Source organism: Sapajus apella, unplaced genomic scaffold (genome assembly GCF_009761245.1).
Source record: "Sapajus apella isolate SASKATOON/1434 unplaced genomic scaffold, GSC_monkey_1.0 scaffold14, whole genome shotgun sequence".
NCBI classification, from domain to species: Eukaryota; Metazoa; Chordata; class Mammalia; order Primates; family Cebidae; genus Sapajus; species Sapajus apella.
The window spans coordinates 12,265,189-12,289,962 of record NW_022436954.1 but is presented as its reverse complement, the minus strand read 5'-3'; the positions used below and the strand labels follow the sequence as shown (position 1 = coordinate 12,289,962).

The following is a 24,774-nucleotide window of genomic DNA, read 5'->3' as shown; positions in this document are numbered from 1 at the left end:
AAGGAATGATTCTTCCCAGAGTCTCAGAGGGAGTATGATCTGTTATTGTATTGATTTTGAACTTTTATGCTCCAGAAATATGGGAGAATGTATTTCTGTTGTTTTAAGACATCCCAGTTTGTTGTGATGGGTACAGCAGCTCTGGTAGACTAATAAATTATTTCGGCTCTCTCTTGCTTACTATTTGCATGTCATATCTTAATCCATTGTTTTACTTTGAACCAGTTTGTGTCTTTAAATCTAAAGAAAACTTACCCAATTTATGGCCCGCAGTCTGCATGCAGCCCAGGATGGCTTTGAATGTGTCCCAACACAAATTTGTAAACTTTCTTAAAATATTATGAGATATTTTTAAAATTTTTTATCTCATCAGTTATCATTAATGTATTTTATGTGTGGCCCAAGACAAGTCGTCTTCCAGTGTGGCCCAGAGAAGCCCAAAGATTAGACACTCATGTCTAACGTGAGTTTCTTGTAGACAGACTGTAGACTGCTTGTATTTTTTGTTAATACAGTTTGCTAATATGTACCTTTTAATTCCACAGTTTATGTACATTTAAATTACTGATACAAATGGCCGCCATTTTGCTTTGTTTTCTACCTCTCTTAATATCTTTTAGTTTGATCTTTATTTTCTTTGTATTTCCTTCTTTGTGTTTTAGATATATAGTAGTATACCACTTTCTCTTTACATTTTCTGTATATTTTTTATTTTCTTAGTGGTTACCTGGGGGTTGCATTTAATACTTTAAACTTTATCTAGTTTAAATTAATGCCAATTTAGCTTCAGTGGTTAATAAATCTCGGCTCTGTACTATTCTGTGTCTCCTCATTTATGTTATTGTTGCAAATTGTATGTTTTGATGTCAAATGCCCATTAACATAAATTTATATAGTTGTCTCTCAAATCATATAGGGAAAAAAGGAGTTACAAATTAAAAGTACAATAATATTGTTTCATATTTGCCTCTGTAATTGTCTCTACCAGTTTTCTAATTTATGGATTTGAGTGCTCTCTAGTGTCCTTTAATTTTCAGCTTAGAGGACTCCTGATAGCATTTTTTATAGGGTAGATCTGCTAGTGATAAGCTGTTTTTGATTTTCTGGTAATATCTTAAAGAATAGTTTTGGCAGCTGTAGGATTCTTGCTTGACAATTTTTTTTTTCACCCTTTCATCACTTTGTTATCACACTGCCTTCTGACTTCCATGGTTTCTCATGAGAAATAGGCTGTTAATCTTGTTGCGCATTCCTTGTTGCTGATGAGACGCTTCTTGACAGTGAGTCACTTTTTTGCTGTTTTCATGGTTCTTTGTCTTTCTACCAGTTGATAATAATGTGTCTGGGTATGGATGTCCTTGATTTATCCTACTTGGACTTAGGTAAACTTGTTTGTATAGACTTTTTCCCCAACAGTCCTTCAAATATTCTTTCTGTTCATTTTCTTCTCCCCTTCTGCAAATCTTATTATGCATGTATTGATATACTTAGTGGTTGTCTAAACAATCTCTTAGGCTTTATTTATTTTCCTTTATTTTTTCTTTATATTCTTTAGACTGGATCATCTCTTTTGACCTATCTTAAAGTTCACTGATTCTTGCTTTTCAAGTCAGTTGTTGAAGTACAATTCACAGTACAATTCCTGTAGTGAATTGTTGAATTTAGTTATTACACTTCTCAGCTTCAGAATTGTTTTTCTCTTGTTCCTTTTTTTTTTTTTTTTTTTTTTTGTGACGGAGTTTTGCTCTTGTCGCTCATGCTGGAGTGCAGTGGTGTAATCTCAGCTCCTGCAACCTCTGCCCCCTGGGTTCAAGCGATTCTTCTGCCACAGCCTCCCAAGTAGCTGGGATTACAGGCACATGCCACCACAGCCAGCTAATTTTTGTGTTTTTAGTAGAGACGGGGTTTCACCATGTTGGCCAGGCTGGTCTTGAACCCCTGCCTTCAGGTGATCTGCCCGCCTCAGCCTCCAAAAGTGCTGGGATTACAGGCATGAGACGCTGTACCCTGCCTCTTGATATTCTGTATTTGTGAGACACATTTCTTCTGATTTCCTTTAGTACCCTGTCAGTGATTTCTTTAGCTCTGATTTTCTTTAGCTCATTAAACATTTTTTTTTTTGACTTTTATTTTAGATTCAGGAGGTAAATGTGCAGGTATGTTACTGGGGCATATTGTAGGATATAAGATTTAGGGTACAAATGATTCCATCACGCAGGTACTGAGCATAGTACCCAATAGTTTTTCAACCCCTCACCCTGTAATCACCATTTTCTGTTGTTGCCATCTTTATTTCCATGAGTACCCAGTGTTTAGCTCCTACTTCTGTCTGTGTGGTCTCTAAAGGCTCTGGTCCTTCAGCTTATATTCAGCAAACGATATGACAGAGATTTCCTTAAATGTCTTAGCTCACCTTTTTCCTGATTCATTGCTCACTTGGATTTTTTTTTTCTTCCCTGATTTGTGCGTAAAGCACTCAAATTTTGTTTTGTTTTGTTTTGTTTTGTTTTTGAGACGGAGTCTTGCCTCTGTCACCAGGCTGGAGCACAGTGGTACAGTCTTGGCTCACTGCAACCTCTGCCTCCTGGGTTCAAGCGATTCTTCCGCCTTAGCCTCCCAAGTAGCTGGGACCATAGGCACATGCCACCACACCCGGCTGATTTTTGTATTTTTCGTAGAGACAGAGCTTCACCATGTTGGCCAGGATGGTCTCGATCTCTTGACCTCATGATCTGCCCACCTTGGCCTCTCAAAGTGCTGGGATTACAGGCGTGAGCCACTGTGCCCTCACTTGGCTTTTATAACCTTTATTGTCCAGAGTTTACACAAAGTTGACTCTGACAGTTTTTGTTCATGGTGTGTATTTATTTCTGTGGAGGGACATTTTTGCTCTCATTCTCTGACGGTTTGTGTGTTTTTTAGAGTTTTAGGCGCTAGGAGTGGTGGTATTCTGTAAGATAGGCTATTATGCTTTTTTTTTTTTTTTTTTAATCAAATTGGCATTATTTATCCAATGAGTAAAATCCATAGTATGAGAAGTTGTGGATATACCATCCTTTCATCATGAAGAAGAAAAGAGCTTTGTTGAGGACAGGAGGTTATGGAGTGGGTTCAGAGTCCAACTCAGTACATTTGGGTTAAGGAAAAAAATGATGTTTCTATTATTAAATGTTGTGATACTTCACAGGTGGTGTTGAATTGTTCTCTTTCAAGAAATTTTTTTAAAAGTAATCATGACCTACATGTAAAAGTCCTTGATTATTAATCTTAAAACCTAATTTCTAAATCTAGATGTCCTTATCTAACCTTGTGATTTTGAATCAGCTTCTTTCTATTAAAATAGCTCAGACAGGAGGGTGATGCAATAATGAATTGAAAAGACAGCTGCAAGAAAATGCACAACTGATTGAATAATTATGACGGTTTAGAACTGGTCTTACTGCTATTTATCTCTGTTTCAAAGTAATTTCATACTTCAGTATATTCTCATGCAACTTTCAAAACAGTGTAAAGCTAAAATATCCTACAGTCACCACATTGCTCCAGTTTTTTAATGTTAAGCAAGAATGTTGCCATACTATATATAGTTTTGTGTCTGTTATACATTTAACAATATCTTTGCTGATAATTCCATATCATTTTTAACAGATACGTCTATATAGTATTCCACTATAGTAAGATATCATGGTTTATTTAAGCACTTTACTTTTGACAGAGGGTTACGTTGTTTCTGCTCTTCGCTTATGAATTGTTAACCTCCATGTGCCAGTTTGTATTTCTAGGGTATATACTTGAGGTGAAATTACTACACATATTTTTGGACCTTCCCTAGAAGTATTTATGAATTTCTTCCCTAGAAGTACTTAAATTTCTTGTATATCTTCCCAGAAGTGTTATTATAGTATGTAAGAGAGATATGTATCTTACATATATACACAAATAAATAAATGATGAAACCAATCCCCCTTTGAAAGTTTAGTTTTCTACTCTTCTACTACTTAAAAACACTGCTATACATTAGTCCTTTATAAATATAATTTCAATTTTGTAGGATAAATTTCTAGTAGTTGAACTTCATTTGGAAAGGTATATATATTTATAATTTTGATGTATGTTGTCCAATTGTTCTTCATGGAGGTTTTCTAATACCTTATCTGTGTATTAGAGTACCTGTTTTCCCACAGTCTTGCCAATATAGTATGTTGTCAAACATTTTGATGATCCCCAATATGATAGATGAAAAATGGTGTCATGCTATTGTTTTCATTTGAGTCTCTCTCGTTCTGAGTGGATTGACCTTTTGTTGTTTGTCCCTATTTCTGTTTTCTTTTTTTTTTTTTTGGAGACAGAGTCTTGCCTGTCGCACAGGCTGGAGTGCAGTGGCACAATCTTGGCTCACTGCAACCTCTGCCTCCCTGGTTCAAGCGATTGTCTTCCCTCAGCCTCAGCAGTAGCTGGGATTACAGGTACACACCATCACACCCAGCTAATTTTTGTATTTTTAGTAGAGACAGGGTTTCACCACATTGGCCACGCTGGTCTCAAACTCCTGACCTTGTGATCTACCCACCTTAGCTTCCCAAGGTGCTGGGATTACAGGCATGAGCCACTGTGTGCCCGTTCTGTTTGTTCCTATTTTTCTATTGGGTTGTTAGACTTTGTTTATGGTTGATTTTACCATGTGGAAAATGGTTTTTATATGTATCTTATGACCAGAAATTTTGTTTTATTATTGGGCTTTTCCCATTTTACGTTTATTAAAGAATCTTCTATTGTTGAAATGGGCTCACTTCTAATGTACTACCTTTATATAGGTCTAAGTAATTATTTCAGGTATGAAAGCCAGTTTCTGATGTTAACTTTTTATTACTTAAACTGCTCAAGAGAGGATGACCTACCATACTTCATTCACTCTTAAAACATGACAAAATATAGGATAACAATAGCAGATTTTGTGTGTCCTCCTGTACACAGTGTCTTATAGAACAACTAAAACAGAATAGCACCGGAGCTGGACCTCACCATGCAGTTGCTGTATAGATTAGTTCAAATTTATGGTGTGGTTCTAAGAAAAACTCTCAATTAGGATGAAAAGCATTCCTGTTTAGGAATTCCTCCTTAGTAATTTGTTATGGACTTGTTTGGTTGTAAATAACATCTAGATCTATGGTTCTTTCTTATTGGTGCCTCTTTAGTTCTGGTCATCTTTTTGGGACCAATTAATTTAGGTTTTTTTTTTTTTTTTTTTTTTTTTTAACTTAAATCTAAAAGCTAGAATTCCATGAACCCAGTTACTTAAGTGTATTTTGCATGGTTAGCATTGCATTTTTAGAAGATAAGGCAGCATAAAACTACTACTTTGCAACGTGAAGTAATTTCTTTAGCATGATGATATTAAAGGTAAGTTTTATCTAATTTTTCTCTCATTTTTTCTATTATTTCAGTAAAACTCTTAGTTTTTTTCCTTTAAAAATATTTAATTTATCCCTAAGTAACTGTATCTACAATTAGATATACGGGGATGGTTATTGGTTAACTGTAAACTTAAAGAGAATGGTATGTCTTTTTATTTAGATCCCAAGGAAGAAAAAGAGGAAGAAGAAGATTCTGCCATCCCTCAGGAAGTTTCCATTGCTGCATCTAGACCTAGCCGGGGCTGGCGTAGTAGTAGGACATGTGTTTCTCGCCATCGTGATACAGAGAACACTCGAAGCTCTCGGTCCAAGACCGGTTCATTGCAGCTCATCTGCAAGTCAGAACCAAATACAGACCAACTTGATTATGGTATAGCACAACTATAATATGGCTGTTTACTAACTAGTTGCTGTTTTTTAAATGTAGTGTTGAACATTTGTCTTAACAGCTTAACTGTCAGGGACAGGTATGATGGTGTAGGTAGTATTTCTTTGAACAATTTGCAGATATTCTACTTTTGTGTAATTACCCCATGCCATAATTTGATTTGCATTTCTTGACTGCAGAGAGAAAATATCTCATATCTACATAAATAAAATTTTGTTTTGGCTTTATTTTTCTAGATGTTGGAGAAGAGCATCAGTCTCCAGGTGGCATTAGGTAAAAAAAATTAATTTCATTTTTAGACCTTTGGGGACACAGCATAGTCATAGTAAATGATTCAGAAGTTGCTTCCGGTTTAAATGACTTTGAGCTGTAAGAGAAAATAACTTGCATTTTTGATACTGTATTTAGATTCTATGTTGATCTTGGTTAGAACTTAAACCATGTAATCTAGTTATACAACTTAGAAATCATGTCTTGAGGTTTGGGCTTATTCCATGGTAGGCACTAATGTGAAATAACGGGTGTTCTGGCCAAGGTTTTGAGATTTTATTAGAATCTTCTGTCTTAAGTTGTGATTTATCTGTTGATAGGTCTTTCAATATAGCAGATCACCAGACAATATTGCAAAGTCAGTTGTTTTTTAACTTTTAATGCCATTGAGCTGTTATCATCCTATCTTTATTTAATAAAATGATAGCATATCTAGGATTTATATATTTTTGGTTTCAGTTATTATTTTTTGTGATAAAGCAGCCAGATTTCAGTCCAGTTAGGTCATTAGGATGAAAATGCTGGATGACTTTCAGTTTTTGGCTACCCCTTAATTACCAAATAAAATCCCCTCAGATATGATTCTTAAAACCAGAATGTCTCATTTCTATTTACTTATTTTTAGTAGTGAAGAGGAAGAGGAGGAGGAGGAAGAGATGTTAATCAGTGAAGAGGAGATACCATTCAAAGATGATCCAAGAGATGAGACCTACAAACCCCACTTAGAAAGGCATGTCTCAGATTTTACTCCAGACACGTCAGTGAAATAGAAGTAGGAAAGCACTGTTGAATGCTTTTATTTTTTCTGTTGCCAAACTAATGGGTATAGAATTAATTTTAAATGCGTAATTAATTATGCACTTGTTTTGTAAGTCTAACATCTTATCATATCCCAGTATAATCCTCTCTCCCATTTGTAGAACTTTATTTTGATTATATCCAAGTTTTTATGAGTCTACATCTTTTATCTCAACAGATATCATTAATTGCCTGAATACTTAGAATTTTTTAACTTACTGTCTCATTTCTCTTTACAATTATAGTGAGATTTGATTTACAGGCATCTTTAGTCCGGGGAGGGTTCATTCCATGAGCATCATATGCATATATTTAGATTATTACTATGCATGTGAGGAATGATTGGTAAGAAATCACATTTCATGAACTGAGGATTGTAGTTTTATAGGAAATAAATGATAACTCTAAGCTTTAATTTGTTGTCATAGTCTTCCTTGAAAGGATCTTTTGTTTAGTGTTGAAATGCATTTCCATTTTCAGGGAAACCCCAAAGCCACGGAGAAAATCAGGGAAGGTGAAAGAAGAGAAGGAGAAGAAGGAAATTAAAGTGGAAGTAGAAGTGGAGGTGAAAGAAGAGGAGAATGAAATTAGAGAGGATGAGGAACCTCCGAGGAAGTGAGTAGGCAGTTATTAAAAATGGAAATCTAACAGATTTTGAAACCACAAGTGGAAAAAAGGGTGGGAGTGTGAGGAAGGACAATGACATGCATGCTTCAAAATATGTATTTTTTTAACTTAAAAAAAATTTGGCCTCAAGCAGCTGACAGTTTCACTGGAGACTCTTAGTAAAAAATGTTTAGGTTTTTTAGTTCTGTTGCAAGGAGAATGTATTTTATATTCTTAGAGTTTTTAGATAATACATGTTAACAACTCTATAATAATACATTGAGATTTATCTAAGTCTTTCATAGTATTGCATAGTTTATGGAAGACATATATTTAATCTACGATGCAGACTGATTTGAAAGTGAAATTAAGAGTAAAATCTTGTTTGAGTTGCCAGATGATGTCTTTGACTTTATGTATTCTTGGTTATCCTTTGCCACTTGTTCTTTGGTCGTGTGTGTGTGTGTGTGTGTGTGTGTGTGTGTATTCAGCCGCCTTCACTCTGTAAGTGTTGATTCAGGATATGTCTACTATTACTCTGTCTTCAATTATAGGAGAGGAAGAAGACGAAAAGATGACAAAAGTCCACGTTTACCCAAAAGGAGGTGAGGAATTTTTACCCCTACTGTTGTGTACCTTATTCCAGTACCAGGCACTTTACTCATACATTTACACTTCATGATAATCCTTCAGGAATGACTATTTAAAACTTTCACCAAAACTTCACTAATGTCCTTGATGTACAAGTATTATGTTCTTATTTTCATTTTAAGATCTTGAAATTTCTAAAAATCTTAATACTTTACCTTTTGGGTGTGGTTATTAGTTTATTTGTGTTACTTTTTAATTCTATCAAATATTTGGTAATTATTGGTTACTTCTAAGACAAATTCTATGCAATCTGTGTACTAGTTCAGAGATTTTAATGCTTCCTACTGTAAAACTATATATACTATTCCCTATAGCAGTTTGAGTCAAAGGCCACTGTGCAGAATGCCACTTTTCTTTTGCTAACTTTTCTTCTGCATTTTGATAATAGAAAAAAGCCTCCAATCCAGTATGTCCGTTGTGAGATGGAAGGATGTGGAACTGTCCTTGCTCACCCTCGCTATTTGCAGGTTAGTGAAGTTATATAAGAGCCTTTCAGGTAATATCCCATTACGTGTTCTCACATCACGAGACCTTAATTTGTTGGCTTGTGTAGGCTTTATCATTGACGTGAAATGTCAAGAAAAGTCTTTTTAAATGTAAAATGATGTTAACCCATTTATGCCTAGTGTTCTGTTATTAGAACACTAACCTTGTGCAAGTTATTTATATACTACTGCTCAAGAGCATCACCAAGGTCTGATTTTCCAGAAAAATCATTTGCAACCTCCAGCATAAATGGGTTAATCACTGTTAGTCCATTTGTGCTGCTATAATAGAGTACCGGAGACTGGATAATTTACGAAGAGCATACATTAAGCCTGTGATTCTGGATACTGGAAAGTCCCAGAGCATGGTGCCCACATCTCACAAGGGCCTTTTAACCGTCAGCCCATGGTGGAAGGGCAAGAATGGGCTGAACTTGCTTTTGTAACATCCATTCCAGTGATAATATAAATCCATTTATAAGGGTAGAGCCCTTATGACCTATAGGTCCCACCTTCTAAGTGACTAAGAATCTGAGCCCAAATAGAGGACTTTTCTTAGAGTCTTGCAAATTACAAAAATTCTCAATGTAATGTAAATAATTCTGATACAAGATGATTGTAACAGCATGCCAAGACAAGAGTAACAGATTTCATTTTAAAGTGATTTAGAAAAAAAGTAAAATTAGAACTCAAACCTGTGATTTCTTGGATTCTATGTAGAATGAATAAAAGAGTTTCAGTTCAAGTTTTGTTTTTATTCTTCTTGAGTAGATTATTACTATTATTATTATTAATGAGTTAAAGGTAAAGCTTATATTTAGGTCCGACAGGAAACATGAAAGTGAAATCATGCTTAGGAAATATCTGTTGGATCTTCAGCAGCAAATAAAACATGACACTAGGGCCTTACTTATGGATTGTGGTTTAGTTACAACAATAGCTGCTCCTCCTTTGCTGTGTGTTTGATGCTCTAAAGCACAGTACAATATATGATCTCTTATCACCATAACAACACTATGAGATAGTTACTGTTATCTGTGTTTTACACATGAGAACTGGAGCTTGAAATATTTATCTCCTAACATCACAAAGGCTAGTGAATGACAGAACCAGCTTGGAAACCAGGTCTGTATATGTCCATGGCCTATGTTCTTAGTCATTTTATTATATTCCCACACTATCCATGTGTGAAATCTAAGTACTTGGTTTTCCTTCAGTATTTTTGACTTAGCAAAGACAAGTACTTTTAAAAAGCCTTAATATTTTTTTTTTTTTGCCCCTTTAACTTTCTATGTTTTAGCACCACATTAAATACCAGCATTTGCTGAAGAAGAAATACGTATGTCCCCATCCCTCCTGTGGACGGCTCTTCAGGCTCCAGAAGCAACTTCTGCGACATGCCAAACATCATACAGGTACTTTTAAAATGTTTTTATCAAGTAGGTAATTGCACTGTACTTTAGTTTTGCATGTTGGTAATGATAACGTTTTTCTAACATAAATCTTAAAAGACTCTGTAGTCAAATGTGAGAGAAAGGTATGAAAATAAAATGTAGTAAGACAAATTTTACAAGGGATGGACATACTAGGACTTTCGAATTTTTATTCTTTGACTTTTTGAACTTCTATGACCAGAATAATAATCTTTTATTGAGCATTTATTCTGTGTCTACTCTGGACTAAATACTTTATATATATTATTGCTAATCAGTCTATTCAACACCACTAAATTGGTTTATATTGGTCTTATTTTACAGCTAAGAAACCAGAAGCTTCGCAGGATTAAGTAACCTGTCCATGGTCACATAGCCAGTTTTTAGCAGAAGCATAATTTTCTGCTGCTATCGAAACTGTAAAGGCTAGCTATTGAATTTGCATGTAGGCCCCCATAGGAACTGTCAAAAAGAGATGCTAAGTGTATGCAATATGTATTATAGAAAAGACTCAAATTCAGTTTATTTGTGACCACTGACCATCTCAGTGCAGTATACCTAATAGGAACAAATTGGGTACATACCACTGAGTATGTGCCAGACACTTTATAATTACATAATACCTCCTCAACAATCTTGGAGAGTAGATCTAGGTGTAGAAATACATCTTTCTGCCCAAGGTTATACTGATAAATGTATTATCTCCTTCATTTACTGTAGGCAAGTTACTTCTCAACTTTTCATTTTTCCTTCTCTGTGTATTAAGGATATCAGTATCAGTTATTGTAAGGATGAAATGAGATAACATATATAGTACTATTGACTGCACAGACTCTGGCAAATGGTAGACTTTTTCACAATACCAGGATTGAACTTGAATCTGAATCACTCCAAAGTCTGGTTTTCTTATACCGTGTTTCTTCAGAGTTATTTCCACAAGAAACAGTTATTTCTGTTTCTTGATAGGTACTGCAATTTCTCTGTTCCTTCTGCTCCCTGTTAATACTGTTTTATGCCATAGAAAAGTCATTTCTGACAACTACTTTAGGTTGTTTTAGTTAAATATTACAAGCCTATGAAAAACTTCTATAAATTCAGTCTATTTCAAATATTTATATTTGGTTACTACAGTTTTACGATGTTAGTTTTCCTTCTGCAAGTTAGTATGTACAGACTTTTTTTGCAAATATAATTTATTTAGCAAATAGATGCCCCACGCGGGTTTGTCCTGCTGTGGAACTGGAAGTGTGGACGTGACCTGGGAGATGCTAAGAGTTTCTTAAGTTAGAACTGTGCATTTTTAGACCTCACTATATAAAGTATGGAACACAGACCAACCAGCATTGACATCAGTTGGGTTCTTATTAGAGATACAGAATCTCAAGCCCTGCTTCATACCTGCTTAATCAGTATATACATGTAATAAGCTTAAACTATCCAGGTGATCTCTAAGCTGTTTGGAAAGGAGTATAGGATTAAATTGGATACTGTTCACCCTGTAACTTGGATTCATGTTTTCATTCTGATGAATTCTAGTAATCTGAAGCAAAAGGAGTAGAAAATGTAGTGTCATTAATTTAGCAAATATATATATTGAGCACCTCTTTGTCCATAGGCTTCCCAAACAAGTGGCAAAGAAATGAATAAGTACAATGCTCCTTTGCCCATAGATTCCACACCACGTTACCACGTTCATCAAAAATCCTGTATAATGGGGTGGAGGGTGTTGTGAGTGACAAAGGGAGGTAGTTGAATGGTGCAGAAGATGGGTAGGAGAGTAAGGTAAAGAAGTACAGGTACTATTTACATTTATTTGATAGCAGCATCTCCAGTCTTTTGAGTAAAGTTTGTTTATCTTGGGTAACATTTTTTAAACTGGAAACAAGAGTATGATTACCTCTGGATCAGTTTCTATACAGTGCCAACTTCTTGTTTTTTTTGTTTTTATTTTGTTTGAATGCCAGATTCCTTCTGTGTAAGCATTCAGCTTTCATGGTCTGTGAAAAAAAATTGTTTTAAGGAATAAAATATATGGAAAATATAGTTGTTTACTTGCTAAACACTTTGTCCAAGACCTGGATTAGTGGTAAAATTGAGATTAGGATTCTAGTTTTCAATTTTTATCTAGTTTTTTTTTTTTTTTTTTTTTTAAACAGGTTCTTAACGCTGCTGAATGTTTGGATTTTTTTTTTTTTAAAGCAATATTTTTCTTTTTTAAATTTTGTTTACCCAAAGTGTTTGTACATTGAAAGCAGCATTGTGTTTACTCTAAATTACCTGCCCCATCATCTACTTATTTATTGTAATGTAGGGAAAATACTTACAGGGTATCTAAAAAGAACACTAACAATAGTATTTTTCTTCATAGATCAAAGGGATTATATCTGTGAATATTGTGCTCGGGCCTTCAAGAGTTCCCACAATCTCGCAGTGCACCGGATGATTCACACTGGCGAGAAGCCATTACAGTGAGTATTATTTACTGGTGAACATCTGGGTGAGAAGGATATGTGTCCTACTTAAAGGTTTGCCACTTTGCAAATGTTTTAGTTGCTTCTGCTGTTTACTTTCATCAAATAAATGAGCGGATGTTGATTGGAGGCATTAGTGGCCCTTTTCTTAGTTTTCCTCTATTTTTCAAGCAAACAGAAGAAAATCAGATGAGTTTTCCATTTAGTAACATTTCCAAATCCTTCAAAAGAAGTATGTTACTGATAATTGTATTTATATATGAGCTCTGAATTCTAACCCTGAGTAAGAGCACTCTTTATTTCTCTGTTGGATCAGCCATTTCTTTTTCTACTCTCCTTAGATGTGAGATCTGTGGATTTACTTGTCGACAAAAGGCATCTCTTAATTGGCACATGAAGAAGCATGATGCAGACTCCTTCTACCAGTTTTCTTGCAATATCTGTGGCAAAAAATTTGAGAAGAAGGACAGCGTAGTGGCACACAAAGCAAAAAGCCACCCTGAGGTGCTGATTGCAGAAGCTCTGGCTGCCAATGCAGGCGCCCTTATCACCAGCACAGATATCTTGGGCACTAACCCAGAGTCCCTGACGCAGGCTTCAGATGGTCAGGGTCTTCCTCTTCTTCCTGAGCCCTTGGGAAACTCAACCTCTGGAGAGTGCCTACTGCTAGAAGCTGAAGGGATGTCAAAGTCATACTGCAGTGGGACAGAACGGGTGAGCCTGATGGCTGATGGGAAGATCTTTGTGGGAAGTGGCAGCAGTGGGGGCACTGAAGGGCTGGTCATGAACTCAGACATACTCGGTGCTACCACAGAGGTTCTGATTGAAGATTCAGACTCTACCGGACCTTAGTGGAAAGGAAGACTTTGGGCATGGAACAGCTCAGACTTTGTATTTAAAAGTTAAAAAGGACAAAAAAAAAAAATCTAAAGCATTTAAAATCTAGTAAAATAACCGAAGGGCCTGCTCTTTCCATTGTGGATCACAGCACACACATACATACACCCTTCAACCCCCATTCCCTGTTCTCCCTCTATTGCCCCCCTTATAAAATTGATGTTGTCTTTACCAGAAAGGTAGACAAAAAAGAAGCAGCAGCAGCTCTTAAAGTGAGGGTTATTCTCATACTCAGTTCCAGCCATCAGCAGACTCCCTGCTCTTTGGCAGATCCCCTTTCCAACCTATAACTCTGATGTGCTCTGGATCAGCTTTTAATAGTATATTACTGTCTTCTAAATCCTTTCTCCTTCTCTACTGCTGCCCTGTGGTTCTGGCTCCTTCCCATTGTGGCACACATTTTCAAATACCATAGAATTCTAATCTCCAGAGGCTGGCAGCTTGACTTGGCACTTTAGGGCCCCTTAGCAGGGTGAGCTGTTAAAACAGCACACATCTTGCATCCCCTCTTCCTTTTCCCCCACTGGGTTTCAGAAAGGAAGGATATATGGGGACCACCTCTCTCCTCTTTGATCCCAGCATCTCAGTCCCCCCTCCCAACCCTCCATATGGCCCTCAATGGTGCTCACTTGCTGGAAGCAGGCTCCCAATAGGGAGGGGGCTGCCCTCTACACAGTCTCTTTGACTGTAAGACAGGGCTCTGTATCAGTGAAACGATGAGAAAAGTCCCAGGCTAATGGCGGAAATTTGCACTTTGAACATGTGTGTTTTTGTGTTGTGGAACCTGAGATTCCTTATTTATTAACAGAAAGTCTGATTTTTTTTTTTTTTTTGAGTCTTTGTTGCTATATTTTGTGGGGCTGGGAGAGAGAGAGATTAGATTATTTTGACATGGGATCCCTTCCATAACAGGTACTTTGAAGGCAAGACATAGGGTTGAAGAAGCACAGCCAGCCTCTGAAATCATAGCTCTCCAGTGGCCTTTAAAGAAAGCTGGTCCTCAGCACTAACAGAATCACTACAATTGCCTAGTGCTTTTTTGGAAGCCTTTTTAGGGAAGAATGTTAGGTTTATGGTAACTAGTATGCTCTTTGAGATATTTAGAGCGTTGAGACTTAGGAATTTCTACAGGATGCGGAGGGTTGTTCAGAATCTAAATTACAGATAGAAGATTCTTGTGAATTTGTTTCTTTTGTTATCCCTACCATTCATTTCCTTATATTTCCCTCATTGGCCCAACTCTGGCTCCTTGCTTTTTGTTTTTTTGCTTTGCTTTTATCATCAGTTAATTCCAGCTCCCTATTAGTGAAGGACACTGCTGTTAGTGAAGGAATAAAGCCTGTGAGTCCTAAAGTTTTAAGTCAAAGAAAACTGTTCCGTTTCCTCTTCAGTAACACTTCAGAAGAGGAAAAATTTTAATAGCCAAAGTTAATACTTCTGTATAATAACTGGTTTGGCTTTCACCTAAAATTGTGGGAATCATAATTTCCTTGGAATAGAGATTTTGTTGGGGCATGGATTGCTTATTGCTGTTCACTGGAGAGAAAAGCTAGTGTTTTTGTACAAAGTCATACCCCCAGAAGCCCAGCTTCCTGTTTTGGCTCATTTTTAGGTAAAGGGCAGTTCCTATCCTGTGTGCCTCAGAAGCTGGAATTGAAGGCTTACCCTGTTCATTGTTTATTGTCAGAAATGCATGATGGCTGTTGGAAAGAATGAGGTTTTGCTGGGGGGTGGGGGGGAAAGAACAACTTGTTTTTCACAAACATGGTTTATCAATTTTTTTAAAATACTTTTTTCCCAAAAAGAGGATTAACAAAATGTCATTTCTGAAAGAGGCTTACTTTACACCCACTAGTGTTGGCAGTTGGGATGCCAGGAAGTAGGGAGTGAGACACCTACAATCAACAGTCTCAAATGCACTATTGTTTCTTTTAAGAGTGTTGCAGATTTGCCATTTCTCCAATATGGAGACAGAAAATGGAATAAAGATAGAAGGGATGTAGAATATGCTTACCTGCCAACAGTAAGGGTTTGGAGTTGACTTTGGTATATTGAGTAGATTTGAAAATGCCAGATTGATTGGATGAGTCTACAGAAACGTTGTCCTGATATCCAATCCCTTTTATACTGTTTGACTAGCTAGCATTTATAGTCCACTCTTAGCTTTTTTCTTTGTCGCACTTATCCTTTGTCTCAAGTTTCATTTGCAGTGGTTAGTCATCAGATATTTTAGCCACCTACACAAAAGCAAACTGCATTTTTTAAGATCTTTCTGAGATGGGGAAAAAAGGTATTCTTCTTTCCTATACCACTCTCCCCTCCCCACAAAAAAAACAACTAGTTCTACTAATTAGAAACTTGCTGTACTTTTCCTTTTCTTTTAGGGGACAAGGGCCCTCTTCATAGCTGCCATTTGCGTACAATGAATTATTGCAGCAGTTTGCAATACTAAAATATTTTTTATGGACTTTATATTTTTCCTTTTGATAAAGGGATGCTGCATAGTAAAGAGTTGGTGTAATTAAACTATCTCAGCCCTTTTCCTGATTTCCTTTCTGCTCCATATGCCTCATTGTCCTTCCAGGGAGCTCTTTTAATCTTAAAGTTCTACATATCATACTCTTAGTCAAATTTTGTTACCTTTTTAATAACTCTTCCCACTGCATATTTCCATCTTGAATTGGCAGTTCTAAATTCTGAAACTGTAGTTGAGATAAAACTATTTCATATTTTTGGGATGTCTACCCTCTTGTTTGTGGTTGCCCAGAGTTCTTTTGCATAATTGAGACTCCTTGATATGCTTCAGAGAGTTTGAGCAAACACTGGCCATGGCCATGGGAGTACTGGGAGTAAAATAAAAATATTAAGGTATAGAAAAGCATCCATGTAGAGCACTTAAACCTCCTTTGTACCTGTTTGGGGAAAAAGTATAAAGAGTATACTGTCAATCTAACTAAGGTTATTATAGTCTGGTTGTTTGAAATACCATTTTTTTCTCCTTTTGTGTTTTTCCCACTTTCCAATGTACTCAAGAAAATTGAACAAATGTAATGGATCAATTTAAAATATTTTATTTCCTAAAAGCCTTTTTTGCCTATTGTATGTGCAGGACCCTTCTCCTTTCATGGGAGAGACAGGTAGTTACCTGAATATAGGTTGAAAAGGTTATGTAAAAAGAAATTATAATAAAAGGGATACTTTGCTTTTCAAATCTTTGTTTTCTCTTAATCTAGGTAAGGTATATTAAAAATAAATATGTAAAGAAGAAAAATAAAAGTGGTCTTCATGGAAGCAACTTGTCTTCCTTGGTTGTACTGAGTTACAGTTATCCTAGGGGTGAAACATGTGATGCTGCTAAGCAAACCAAATGCTCTCAGAACAGGTGTTCTGTGGGGCATACTATTGTTTGCTTTTGTTGAGAATCAGGTGGTTAATGTTTTAATGTTTAGTTCTTGATGTAAAATGCTGAAATGACATATATGATTTCTGTTATCATTCAGTAAACTTGGGAATCTTGCTGTTTTGACAACTGCCTTCTAGGAAAAGTGGTCATACTAACCTAGTAGATGGAACATTAAGGATTCTGTGAGGTTAATTTTATCCTGATAGTGACAAAACCTTGATAGCATTTGATATCAGTACTTTTTCTCAAAACTGAATGAATGTATCAAGTACTGATTTTTTGAAAAAACTATGATCCTTCTGCCTTCTTAGAAGTCCTACTGTAACTGCTGCCCAGGCCGCTCTCCCACATCTCCCATTTATTGTTTACTTTTGTAAATTTGCTTCTAAGATGTCATATGTTTCAGCTTATTGGCAATATCTGTGATACAAATGATGAAAGCTAATTCATTCATTCAGGAATGAAACTTTCAGCCCTTACCCAATAAGTGTCATTCTCCAATTTAAATGCAGTATAGACTGACAGCTCTCCAAATACCTTTTAATTCTTTTATCGTCATTTCAAAGCCCAGTTCTCTTATTTTAAGAACGATGTGATATGACTGGGTAGAGAAGAAAAAAGGAAAGCATGTTGTCACTTGAGTTAGACTGCTTTAGAAATGTTACCGAGTTAGCGTTGGGTGTTTCCTGTCCTTTGGAAGAGAACAGGCCTAAACAGTACCTTCCTCCTATGTAGCTACCAGGAAGGCACTATGGTTGAAATTAGAGATGCTCCTTTGCTTGATTTTTAAGTATAAATTAAATTACCTTTAAAAAATACTTAAGGATGGCCATGAAAAAAATGCTGTGTTTTTAAAGGACTTATTTCACACAACCTTTGTTTCTTGAACGAAATGTGAACTACCTATACAGAAAATAAAGTTGGAAAGTCAGTGGGAGAAACAACTGTAGAATCAAAGGCTTCCGTTTAAATTCAAACCTCGTTGTTGGATTTTGTGCATGTTATTTCTTGAAGTTTCAGTTTCTTATATGGGAGAAATGGCATTTACCTCAGAATTACTCTGAAGATCAAATGGGATTGCTTTAAAGCATTTAGCACAGTGTCTGGACCCATGGTAGATGCTTAATAAATGGCAGCTATATCAATAATAATAATTTTATTGAATGAACCCTTTGCCAGTCTACAAAAAAACGATATGGGGAGGATAAGGAAGGGTGATAAAATTAACTGATTCTAAGTGTGTATGAGATAGATTACATTAGGCAGGGGTGCCACGAGGATTATTATGATAGTGACCTTGTTGCTAAGTGCAAAAGCAAAACAATGACATAAAAACAAGCGTGCTAAGTACTGAGTGGAGGAGAGACATGGAGGCAGACGCTGCAGGGGGAAAAAAAGACTGATTAAAAAGGGCCCTTTGATTCCACAGGCACAAAAATTCCACAGCCAGGAATTTGCTACCACCTCTGAGTCAGGCCCGTGTGGGGGTGGGGTGCACAATCCCATTAATAGAGAATGCCTAGTGGGTTTAGTCTGTGAGAGTCACATTTCTTATTTGGACCAGTGTAGACGGAAGTAAACCCAGCTCACTTGTTTCCTGGGACAGTTGAGTTAGGGGATGGCTTTTGCAGAGCATTCACCACTGACCCCTCACCGTCGGGACCTCTGTAGCCGCTCTATCTGGCTAGCAAGGAAGATACGTTCAGACCTGACTGCTCTTACGGAATCTTATGTAAGTTGCCTGTTTTTGCTCTTGTCTGTTTTCCCTTCCTATTTTCTGATCCAGCAACTTACCATCATGTGGCGGCTCCGTTACCAATTGTGAAAGCTGTCATCATGTAGTCATTCATAGAGGTTATTTGACATGGGCCCCTTCCTTGAGGAAACCCATGTGACCTTATTTTCATTTTCCAGGCTGTTTAGGAGATGCATTACTTGAATGAGAAAATACATATGGGGTTCTAGATAGAATTGGCTTATATGTCTTGGAGGCTATTTCAAATTTGAATTATTCTGAATACTACTAGAACAGATTAGCCATGGGCCCTCTTGAGTTTGGGTTCTTCGTAGCCATTGTTCTGAATTTTTTAGCTATGCAAATGAAAGGTTTATAGGATAGGGAGGAAGAGTACTATGAACTTGGGGGAGTCGCTAAATCCTACCAATTTCTCCTGTGTAGCCACCTACCTTTTAGTATTCTGCATCAAAAGTAGAGTGAGTCTAAAGAGAAAGGTTAGCTATCAAAAAGATCTAGAAGATTCATTGGAGACTTGTGGAAGTGTTAAATTCTTGAGCTAACTGTGGAGTTCCGGGTTGGTTTTCTAATAGTAGGGAAATCCCCATCAGTCTTCACTTAAGATCTGCTGTGGAAATACTCCAGGCCCTGTGGAGAGTTCTGAATTTAGGCTCTCTGAGAACTGATTCATCTTTGTATAGCCTAACCAGACAGAAATCAAACTCTTTGGGAGAGAGAGAATGGAGAGAGGGAAGTTAGATAAATTCTGCAATGGCTATATTCCAGGGCTTCTAAGTTGTGGCCGGTGTCTACAAGTATGTTCGAAAATACTTTAATATGATTAAAATATTCCAGTTTCCAAGAGAGTTTGAAATAAGAAGGAAATATCCTTCTAAATCAGTAGTTTTCAACCATTAGAACTTAGTGAAATCTGAACATTCTTCCAAGAAAAATGCATAGGTACTCAATTTCAGGGAGTATTGGGTCTTTCTAAAGCCCAGTCACGGAGCCCAAATTAGAGTTCCTACTGTAGGCATATTATTTACTTTACAACTTGGATCCTTGGCCAGAGAGGTGAGTGAGATTTTGTATGAAATTTAGGGGTGATTTAAGGACATTGGGATAATTACAGAAGATGTGGTGTTTTCCTGTATCCTCGGCCAGGTGAAGCATCAGGGCCTGAACAAGAACATCAACCTGGACTCTGTGGATGGGGTGCCAATGGCAAGCACTGATCATTGGAGTGAGCTGACCGAGGCAGAGCGACTCCAAGAGAATCTTCAAGCTTATCGTGCCTTCCACGTTTTGTTGGCCAGGCTTTTAGAAGACCAGCAGGTGCATTTTACCCCAACTGAAAGTGACTTCCATCAAGCTATACATACCCTTCTTCTCCAAGTTGCTGCCTTTGCTTACCAGATAGAGGAGTTAATGGTACTCCTGGAATACAAGATTCCCCCCAGTGAGGCTGATGGGATGCCTATTGGTGTTGGAGGTGGTGGTCTCTTTGAGAAGAAGCTGTGGGGCCTAAAGGTGCTGCAAGAGCTTTCACAGTGGACAGTGAGGTCTATCCATGACCTTCGTGTCATTTCTTCTCATCAGACTGAGATCCCAGCACATGAGAGCCATTATATTGCTAAGGAGAAGAAAATGTAGCAGTTGGTCCCTTCTCTCTTCCTTGCTTTCTTTTCTAATGGAATATACATAGTTCCCTGGGGCCTCACTTTCCCATCTCAAATTTCTGAAAATGATTAAGACTACAGGCATTTTTTTTTTCTTCATTTTTCCCTGACCACCTGTAGCCTGTTGAAGGACTGCAGGCATTTTCATTAAGTAGGGTTGGAGACATGCACAAATGTGCATACAAGGTTAGTCTGGGGCGGGTGTGTGTACGTGCTGTAGGTGTAAGAGGGTGGGAGCAGGGATAACGTCCTTCCACTTCAGGGTTCTAACCTTTCTAACACTAAGTAACCTCTACAGACATTTAACAGCGTTACAGACAGAATATACATATGTTAATTCTAGTCCTGGATGGCTCGTCTGAGAAGACTCAATTTAAAATCAGACACTTTAGCCACTTTAAATGCTTAAATAATAAAAATAATAGCTAACTTTTATCTACTATATTGAGGCAATATGCCAAGGGTCTTTATTATGTACAGCTTTTTCAACCTTGTGAACAAGGTGGTGGTACTCCCATTTGGAAGATGAGAAAACAGGCTCACAGAGATTTGGTTAAGCTCACCCAGCTAACGAGTGACGCACTGTTTGAACACAGATCATTCTCCTTGTAAAGCCTGTGTGCCTTTCACTTTAGAGGCTTGATTATGAATCACTGCACCTCTTTGTCACAGGATGTTGGAAGATGCATCCATGTAATCTATTCCCATTGCTGGAAAACAGCTGCCATTACATGTCCTCAGAAGTCAGTTGTAAATTTTAGCATTAAAGTCAGGATTTGTTGTTCATACTTGGCAGCAAAGAGGGCAGCTGGAGATCTTAAGATTCCACTTTGGAAAATGATTAGGCCCATCAAACTTCTGAACCTTGGAAGCTGGGGCTGTTTCGTAATACAGCCTGGTTTTAAAGTGCCCACTAGTGTTCTTGAATATTGGGTTAGGCACGGCTTACACCAGGTTACCTCACTTTTACTATAATTAGTAAGCAGGCAGTGTAACCCAGGCATTTATGGACATTGAGTGGAATCCTACTCAAGTCACCGAATTTCCACCTCAAATTTTCTGGACTTAGTCATGAGGAGAGGGTGAGGCCAGCACTGTTTCTACTGGAGATGCCAGAGACTCTGAAACTATACAGCAAAGCCTCTGTGCTGCACAACAAAGAATCAGGCTTTGCTTTTAATTTCTTGTAAGAACCACACATAGTGTGAAAGGTTGTTAAATGTGGCTGTGTACCTGGTGATATAATGTGAATCCAAACATTTTCAAGTGTGTCATTTATTTTATACTTATCAATTAAAACTCAAGATCATGGATTGGGGGCCCAAGTTAGTTTAATTAATTGAGGCTTCTGTTTTCTTAAATGAGCCATGAGTCAGGGCTAGCTCCCTAGGTTTCATGAAGTGAGGATGGGTAACTTGGTTTGTATCCTTACATAGTGTGTGTATAAACTCCACGAAGTAACTATTACCAGAGTACTCTGGGCTAGGCATTGTAATAGTTCAGGGAAAGTGAGGCCCTGCTTTGTAGTATGCCTTTTGGAAATACAATTGTGTGTGTGTGTACATACACATACACTGTTACTGTAATCAGTGATGCAGACAATGTAACCCTAGCATTTGTGGACAGTGAGTGGAATACTACTCAAGTTAAAAAGTCACAGAACTCCTTCACCTCACATTCTCTGGAGTTAGTCGTGAGGAGAGGGTGAGGCCCACTCTTCTCACTGGAGATGCCAGAGATTCTGTGCATGCACACACACACACAGACTTGTAAGTCCCAGGTTTGTTAGGAAGTTAAAGGAAGAAAATTAACGGGGGCCCAAAGCAGTTTCCTGGAGGAGGTAGGAATTATGTCTCAATACAAAACTACAAAATACTCTGTACTGCTTGGGTACAAAGTAAAAGTCATGAGACAGAGGAAGAGTTGGTCATTTGTAATTTGGGTACAGGTATATAGTTCCCCACTCAATGTATAGTCTTATTCCATTCAAGCTTTGTCTTAATCATTTCTTCTGCTTAACAGCAGCATTCTCTAATAAAGTTTCTGCTTATTAATGTGCAGCTCTTAGAGCTATCTGGAATACTTTTGTTCAATGGAGAAATATGTCTAAAACTTCATAATGGGAAATAACTGATTATGAACTTGCAGGATCTAAAATCATCAATTATGCAGGTAAAAATATGTTTTGAAAGTTTTAAAATAAAAAATAAAAAGATGTTGTCCCCATACTCCCTCCACCAAAAAAAAGTTTTTGAAAAAGAAGTGTCCCATCTCCAAGTGTTTTATGTTCAGCAGGTATACTAGCAGACATCTGCAGATATTTTAGAACTCAGTGGAGCTTGGCTTAAGCTCTCATGAGTAGCAGATGAAGGAATATGTATGTGTAAGAGGTGGATTTGAAGTGGCAGAGGGTCCAGAAAAGGCGCAAGTACTGACCATTGGATGGGAGGAGATAGAAAAAATGTGTAAGTCACAATTAAGTCACACAATCACCAAGTCTTTACCAAGTGCATTCTCAGCACTTTGCAAAAACATCTGTGTATTTGTCTTTGAAGAAGCATACAATATGCACCCGAAAGAAGTGTGGGGAAAGCTCTTAAAGGGGAGACAGGCAGTGGACCATGCAACAAAAATCAGCATATATGAGATCTGAATGTGTAGACATTGCATTATGTTTCCTTGAAATGGATAAATCAAATAGAATAAGGGACTTACAGTGGATTATTATTCTAGGTGTGTGTCTAGTAGTACAGAAGAGGATAATGATGACACTATGGAATTATGTTTTTTTTAAGGGTACAGAACCCCAAGAAGATTTTGTTCATTAGGTTTTATTCTCTTGGTTCTTAGATCTGATAGAGGTAAGATCTCTGGGAAGTCTTGTATGGTAAAACTATATATATTGAGTTATAGTTTAAGGTACATAGATTTAGTTTCTAGCCTTAACTCATTTTGTAGAAACAATTTCTTCCCTGTATTTTCAGAGAGGGCCTTCTGAAAAGTCCTCTCTGTGGGTAGAGAGATTCCGTTTTCCTGAGTCAAGGAATTGCACGGATGAGAACTGATAAATTTTTCTTGCATTCATGTAAGAGAGTGATTTGGAAAAGGCTTGCAAATTAGCACAACTTGAAGACCAAGCATAGAATAAAATTAGCATTAAGTTAATCAGGTTTAAGTGATGTGAGAGTTTTAATACAAATGGAAAGTATAAAGTCATAGCTCTGGTATTGCTGTTATTTCAGGCTGCTGTGGACTAATGCCCAAAGGATGACTCATTGTTGTGATCACTTGTCAGACAGGGAGAGGACTAGTAAATATTTCAGGAATACATATCTAAAAAGTTATTTAGATTGAATTTTGTTTGTGAAACCTCAGCTCTTCATGAGATACCTGAGCATCTCTGTTAAGGGGTGAAATAGAGACACAGGAAGCAGAAAGACCTCCACCAGGATGTAAAGGGGATTGGTAAAGAGGAAAGGAGGGGAGAAGTAGCATTTGGATTTCACTTCAGTTGATTTCTCTGTCTTTCGAGGCGTGTGTGTGTGTATGTGTGATACTAATGTCGTGTTTAGGTCAGGACATTCCTTAAAAAGAATGTTTTGGCCTCCTGCCTCATCCCACTTCCACTGTAAGCATCAGACCCACCCAAGAATGAGCTCTCTGAATGTGGGTGCATTCAAAAAGCGAAGAGTGATAAAAACTTTATTTCATGGCTTCCGTTGAGCTCTGACGACCACAGATAAAGACAGAATAAGATAATTTGATAGTTTGATGAAATGTCTGGGTGTGAGATAAAATCCATGTGCTTATGATTTTTAACATAGAAGATATTGTTTGTATCAATCTGGTTTCAACACATAGAAAACAAAAGATGCAAGAATAGCTAATAATAAAGTTCTTTTCTCAGCAATACTGTGAGTTACTTCTTTTCTGTATCTTTGGATGAATGAGGGGAATTTCAAGTGATTTCAGTATTGGATGAAACTTGATCCTCCCAGCCAGGGCCAGGCTTAATCAAGCGTGCTAAGTAAACCTCCATGCCAGGCCACTCACACTGAGCAAAACTCCCAGGGCCAGTCAGCCTAGAAAAAGTAGATTGCCTCTGTATGACCAGGCCAGTGTTTTGCCCTCTGAATATGTAGTCCTCCTATCAGCTAGACTGCAGATGAGAAAGATTTCCTTTTACATGGTTTAATTTCAAGTAGTTGACTCTACCCCCAATTGAGCCTTTGACTGAAAGAGAAGAACCCTGACTAGCCCATTTCTAGTCAAGTTGGAGGTAGAAACCAAATTTGTTAAAAATCACATAGAGGAAAATATGAAACAGTTACTGAGAGATTATTTCTGTCCACATGTTGAAGGTAGTATGAAAGAGAATAATGTACCATGTCAGGCAGCTCTGTACTATTTTATATTATTTAATACTCTGGGATATTATCTCTTAGATGTGGCAAATGAGAATGCGCATTAACTTGCCCGCATTTCCTGCTCTAGCATATGACAGGCCTGGAGTCTTAATTCTAGCTCTAAAGCTCCCTCCACTA

At 37.3% G+C, this 24,774-nt stretch overlaps 2 protein-coding genes across 4 annotated transcripts in view; both read left to right on the top strand.

The window, feature by feature from the left end:
- The window catches only part of ZFP91 (ZFP91 zinc finger protein), a 44,301-nt gene extending 27,204 nt beyond the window's left edge, over positions 1-17,097 (top strand). Inside the window, exons 3-11 of one of the 3 annotated variants that reach the window (XM_032282120.1) lie at positions 5,575-5,784; positions 6,039-6,075; positions 6,701-6,802; positions 7,351-7,485; positions 8,031-8,081; positions 8,516-8,594; positions 9,913-10,027; positions 12,414-12,513; positions 12,858-17,097. In XM_032282120.1, coding sequence (XP_032138011.1) covers positions 5,575-5,784; positions 6,039-6,075; positions 6,701-6,802; positions 7,351-7,485; positions 8,031-8,081; positions 8,516-8,594; positions 9,913-10,027; positions 12,414-12,513; positions 12,858-13,368 — 1,340 coding nt within the window. In that variant the 3' untranslated portion in view covers positions 13,369-17,097. Of the gene's footprint in view, positions 1-5,574; positions 5,785-6,038; positions 6,076-6,697; positions 6,803-7,350; positions 7,486-8,030; positions 8,082-8,515; positions 8,595-9,912; positions 10,028-12,413; positions 12,514-12,857 lie in introns of all 3 variants that reach the window. The other 2 variants (XM_032282119.1, XM_032282121.1) reach the window with 2 other exon arrangements.
- A 163-nt stretch (positions 17,098-17,260) lies between these two features.
- Positions 17,261-24,140, top strand: CNTF (ciliary neurotrophic factor). The gene is made up of 2 exons (XM_032282133.1): positions 17,261-18,548; positions 19,716-24,140. The coding sequence occupies exons 1-2, from the start codon at positions 18,435-18,437 to the stop codon at positions 20,202-20,204; spliced, it is 603 nt and encodes a 200-aa protein (XP_032138024.1). The 5' UTR covers positions 17,261-18,434; the 3' UTR covers positions 20,205-24,140.
- Positions 24,141-24,774: the final 634 nt, after the last annotated feature.

Coding starts and splice junctions, on each gene's coding strand:
- CNTF (XM_032282133.1), top strand. CDS start 18,435: ATGGCTTTTGCAGAGCATTCACCACTGACCCCTCACCGTCGGGACCTC. Junction 18,549..19,715: donor CTGCTCTTACGGAATCTTAT/GTAAGTTGCCTG, acceptor ATCCTCGGCCAG/GTGAAGCATCAGGGCCTGAA.